This window comes from Capsicum annuum, chromosome 8 (assembly GCF_002878395.1).
Source record: "Capsicum annuum cultivar UCD-10X-F1 chromosome 8, UCD10Xv1.1, whole genome shotgun sequence".
NCBI classification, from domain to species: domain Eukaryota; kingdom Viridiplantae; phylum Streptophyta; class Magnoliopsida; order Solanales; family Solanaceae; genus Capsicum; species Capsicum annuum.
Genome location: NC_061118.1, coordinates 163,685,650 through 163,691,540, shown reverse-complemented (window position 1 = coordinate 163,691,540; position 5,891 = coordinate 163,685,650). Strand labels below are relative to the sequence as shown.

Below are 5,891 nucleotides of genomic sequence, written 5' to 3'. Positions count from 1 at the left end.
TTGATCCAAAATTAGTCTTTAATTTATTATTTAAATTCCATTTTGTCTCAGGGCAGGTAAGGACAACTTCCCATATTACAAGCCGAAATTGGAACCTATATTATACGTACTTGACTAACATGGGATGAAAGTAATGCAATTACTATAAAATTATTGTAACCATGCATCACAATTAATTAATTAATCAATAAGGTTTCTCTCCGATGTAATTCCCAGGGGGATAATAGTTGCATGACACAAACCAGGCTTCACCATTATCACATTTCAGTCTTGCACATCCAACTTGAAGGGTGTTTTTCCAGATCACCTGAGTATAATGGCCACACATATCTTGTTTGCAAGAGTTGGAGTCATAGTCGTAGTTTGGTTTCTCTCCGACCCACATGTTAACGGCCTCGACAGCCGAAAAGTCGCCATAGCCCATGGCAAGATTTTCACCATAGGGTGAATCTGAATGCACCAAGGTGCATTCAGCTAATCTGGTGGATGCATATTGATTGGCATAGGCAGCAACTGTGTCGTTCCATGTTAGTGGTGGGAGTGGGACACCAACTTGTGCGCGGGCGTTGTTGTGGGCTAAAACGATATCCTTGGGCGAGTTTTGGGCAAGTGAAGAATGAGCCATGGCTAAAACCATGAACACAACAAAGGTTGAAAGCTTTGAGATCTCCATTTCTTTTTGCTTTGCTTTTTGACACAAATTGGAGGGAAATAGAGAAGTTGATTGTGTTTATGATTTGGAGATGTGAGATGTCTTTGGTATTTATAGGCATATCTTGACAAAAAAAGTAAAAAAAGAAGAGAAAATCTTGGCAGCAAAACAAAGAAGTTTGTGGTTAGCCCGTGAATGTGGGCAGTGGAAGAAAATATTGTCAAAATTAGCACCATAGAAAAATGAGGGTTAAAAATTTTGTTTATATGTTCAGCACGACTTGACAAAGATAGATTTTCACGTCGTCACATGCCTAATATACCAAGATAAAACTATGTTTAATAATTTGATAATTGAACAATGGCAAACAATTTTATGTACAAGATTAGTCTAAAATCAGCTAGTACGTTTATATAGTAAGGCTGCTGTGAATTAGTAAAATTAAACAGAGGGGTAATTCTTTATACTGCGGCAGCTAGCTAGTTAAACTAGCTAGTGCTCAACAATTCTTTATGCTTTTGGAGTATATAATAACTTTACTTATTTTTTTTTTCATGCACGAATTATCATTCCCTCTAGAAGAAGAGAAAGAAAGAACAATCAATTCTACGAAACAATATCTATTTACTAGAATCATTTGCTACTAGTCCGGCTTACCATGATTTTTTTTTTAAAATGTGGATTTTAAACTCTTGCAGCGCACGATTAAGTGAGTAACTCTATGTTTCTAGACAAAAGCAAAATAAAATTACTTTTCACTGTATTAACCACAAATTGAGGACATGCCCGCATTACGCCGTAGACTTTGGAAAGTCAGTGTAAATGAACTGCATGTTACACAAAAGCAAAGATTAAATTAGTGCCTCCTGGACTGAAAAGTCATCAGTTGCTTTCTTTTCTTAAAAGGAGAACACAAAATTTCCATAATTCTTCCTTGAAGGAAAAGATTTATGACTATAAATAGAGCTCATTCTTTAAGGGCTTTGAAAATTTGTGACACACAAGTGTTATGGTTTCCACATTCGTGAACTTCTTTTTATTCTGAGTGAATTTTTTAGGTTATTTCTCTCGATATTTTGTACTCATCATCTCTTTTTGTAGATGTAGATTGATTGACCAAACTACGTTAAATTATTGTCTCTTTTGATATATTTCTCATTTATCTTCTTATTTAGCATCTTTTGAGGTTTGCTTTGTTTGGTTTTACATGACAACTTGATTATTTCGACCCTAACATACTGCAATTATAAGCCAGCTTGATCAAGACGTATACTTGGGGAGGGAGGAAGAAAAGGGAGGTATAAGTGCGGGCAAATTTTCGTTACTTACTAATTTATTGTCAAGTACACGTTTACCTTCAGGTGGTGGAAGGGCTAGTGGCTGTTTTCTGGGAATTTCAACACGACTTGACAAAGATATAGGTTCACATGCATAATCTACAAGTTAACACTATGTTTAATTTTATCTGATAAGCAAATACAAATTTTATGTGAACTGAAAGAGACATGCTAGGAGCCCATCGTTTTGGCATAAAAAGACAATGGGGAGTCACATCAATAATTTTGATAATTAAACAATTGCAAATAAGTTTTTACAAGATTAGTTTAAAATCAACCGTATTACGTTGATATGGCAAGCGTGAATTAGTAACTTAAATTAAACAGTAAGGTAATTCAATATCCTACTGCAATAGTTAAATTAGCAACAATTCTTTAAACTTTGGTGTATATAATGACTCTTTTCATGCACTGTATCTTGCGGTTTGACATGAATTATTTCAAAAAAAGAAAAAAAAAAAATAGTTTAGATTTTAAACTCTAGGAGCGGCAATTATGGGGGTAATTCTAGGTTCTAGACAAAGTAAAATAGAATTACTTTTGGATGTAAGAAACACAAATTAATGATATGCCAAAATCACGTTGTAGACTTTGAAAAGTCATTGTAACTGAACTGCAAGTTACGCAAAAGCAAGACTTAGATTAATGCCTTTATGGACAAAAAAGTCATCAGTTGCACAGAATAAAGGTACATAACCTCTAATTATTACTCTGGAAAGACAATTATAATTTATGTTGAGTTTCCACAAAAAGGGATAAAATCTGTGAAAAGGGAATAAATAATATGACTGATAAAAGGTTCAGTTAATCAACGATATTAGCGGGTAATTTTGCGCACTCTTTCCGTGAATCATGAATCATGTGGAGTTGCAAAACTCTGAAGCATCACCTTTTTTATCCCTCAAGACTACTTTTTCTCTTTCTTGGGTTTCGCACATGGGTTGGGGGTGCGGGGTTAATTGGTATCTCTAGACTTCAGGAACCGTGTTAGACGATGGCCAGATTTGACCATTACAGTAAGCTAGTTTGATCAATTACCTTAGAAGACGTATACTTGAGAAGGGAGCTAGGAAGAGAAAAAGGGTTAGTGGCGGTTTTCTTCGAATATTAATATTCAGTTGCTAACTAAATCTTATAGATGAGAAATGAATACAACCAAGCTGTAACAAGATTGCTTTCGAGGAAGAAAACTGCAACAAATTAAATTAACAGAAAAATTCTATAAAGTCAATTGATTTTGATCCGTCAAATTTAGCCTATTTAAAAACTGGACTGATTTAAGATGTCTACGTACCAAATTAACCCATGCAAAACCTTATCAAATCATTTTTAACAATCTTTTGTTTGATATATTATATAAAACAACAACAAAGAGAATTAATTATTAGGTACTTAAATAGATCACCTAAAAATTTTAAAAATTAAAACATGGTAAGAGTTGGATACGTCGGATTATGACCTCTTGTTTAGCTCATGTTGATCCAACCCATCTCAGCCCATGAAACACGATACAATCTGCTGAGAAGATTTAGTTGAAAGTCCACTTTCAAAAAATATTTTGAAGAATAGACACCTTTTTTCGTTTGATCTAATTTTTTAGGGTTTTGTGGGGTATGGGTTCAAGTGTAAAATAGAAAAATCTTTTGGCATCCCTTATGTATTTACTAAATCTTTTGGAACCCCGTATGTATTTATTAAATATATTTTTAACCCCACTCTTCTATTAAATACAAAAAAAAATAAAATCTCTCTCATCTTTTCTCGTTACTCTCTCCCACTTCATCTCTCCTTTCTACCATTTTTCAATTTCGAGCTTGTGTAAATAATCTCCAACTTCGATCTTCAACTTCAGGTAAGTTATATTCATCTTTCGGTTAATTTGTGCTCCATATTGATGTTTTTTTTTTTCGAATTCGTTTGTGGCGGTTGAACTCGTTGGAGTTAAGAAAAAGAATTTTTTTTTTAAACAGGACTTGATTTTACTGAAATTGATTGTTTTTAGTTGGTCTTTACTTGATTGTTGATGGATAACTAGTGTCTATCGATTATCCTTGGTGATTGCATGTTGAAATTTCTTCACTAATTTCGTCAGAATGTAGCAAGATATGTGATTTTTGTTCAAACTTTTGTCCAATGTAATGGTGTTGTAGAAGCATGTTCATGTTGGGATTCCTTGGTTTGAATCATACTCATATTTAATATTTGGACCCGAAAAATTGAATTTTTTTTGAAAAAATGGGGCTTGATTTTATTTAAAATTTATGTTTTTAAGTTGGTAGTTCGTTTGATTGTGCATTGTTTTTGTTGGATTTTAATTTCCCTCGATGATTGCATTGAAATTTTTTTGCCAATTTTTTTCGATTTTCATGCTAAAAATCTGGGTTCCTTCCTGTCTTTGTTCAATATAATGGTGATTTAGATGCATCTTCTTGTGGGTGATGGAGTTGTGTTGGAAAAAACTTCTTCTGCAAATAGGATTTTTTGGTGTTGCAACTATTGTCATGTTAATAGACTGCTAGGTCGATTAGGTATTGTATTTGTTGTTATAGTTGAGAAATGTTATTTTTTGTCTGTAGATCATAACAAATGGCTAGAGGTAACAAACGCAAGGCTGTAGAAGTTGATAGGTCTGAGAAAAAAAGATGAGTAGTCGATGAATCGGAGAATAGAAATTGCAGCAAGGAAGCTATTGAAGCTTCGATTCGAGATGTGCAGGAGAAAATAGAAATTGAGACTAGGATAGATGAGAAAGAATTGATCTTGCCCCACTGTGAAAGGTTTATTTTGGCTGAGAGGTACGATCTCCACAGTCCTGGATGATGTCGGATTATTTTCGGCTAAGATATCTGTTAGATCCCGTTTGAAAATATTTTATGAATCCAAACAAGTCGTGGTTGATCAGCGTCTGAAATCTAGGTTTAAGAATTTCAGTTTTGATGGTTTATGGGACTTGCCAGAACATATGAAGTTCAACGGACAGCTTGTCCACTATACATTTCTTCGCCGATTTAAATAGGACAACAAGCTGAATGAAATGTGATTCTGCATCAATGACAGACTTGCATGTTTTAGCCTGAAGGAATTTGCGCTAATCACGGGTTTAAGCTGTGGGTGTTATCCCATGTGATTCAAAATATGTTAGAGCAATGGAGGAGGGTGAAACTTTTTTCAAAATGATCGCAAAAAAGAGGAGTGTAAATGTGAGGAGATTGTTAAAGCTTATTAGAGGTGGGAGGCTGGACAAGGAGGACAAGATCAAATGTTGCTTGGTTTGGTTCGTGCATTGCATATTGCTTGCATGTAAATTGTCAAAAATTGTGGACATAGACACCATCAAGATGGTGGATAACTTGAGCTTCATTGGGAGATACCCTTGGGGTAAGGAGTAATTTGCCTTGACTCTAGACTATCTAAAGAAGTGGATAGACTTCAGAAGGCAAAAGAAGACATTTGTGACAAAGAAAGTTTCATCGTATGCGCTCTATGAATTTCCCTGGACATTTATGGTGTTTGATTATAAACCATTGAAGTAGTTTATTATATATAAATCATTGAAGTAGTTTATTATATACTGTAATTCATCTATGGTGTCTATACTATACTGACTCTCAGTTATATGTTTTTATTTTTTCTTTTGATAAAAAATTTGGATATACGAAGCTTTTTTTGCGCTCGACAGGGGAAATGATAAATCAACTGAAGATTCGTTGTCCATTCCCCGATTGCTCAGATAGCACACCTCAAAAGGCGATAAACTAATCGAAGGCGATCCATATTTGAATAGATGGAGCATAAAGGTATGGAACTATTTTTTTGAAGAGTACTTTTACCAATATTGTGTTGCTAATCAATCACATTTGCCTATTTATCTATAGAGAGTACACCCGTACCTTATCCCCACA

The 5,891-nt window shown here is 34.3% G+C and overlaps 1 protein-coding gene across 1 annotated transcript; it reads right to left on the bottom strand.

Moving 5' to 3' along the window:
* Nucleotides 1-737, bottom strand: LOC107879918 (pathogenesis-related protein 1A). Its single transcript, XM_016726847.2, has one exon. The coding sequence runs from the start codon at nucleotides 671-673 to the stop codon at nucleotides 185-187; it is 489 nt and encodes a 162-aa protein (XP_016582333.1). The 5' UTR covers nucleotides 674-737; the 3' UTR covers nucleotides 1-184.
* Nucleotides 738-5,891: the final 5,154 nt, after the last annotated feature.

Coding starts and splice junctions, on each gene's coding strand:
- LOC107879918 (XM_016726847.2), bottom strand. CDS start 673: ATGGAGATCTCAAAGCTTTCAACCTTTGTTGTGTTCATGGTTTTAGCC.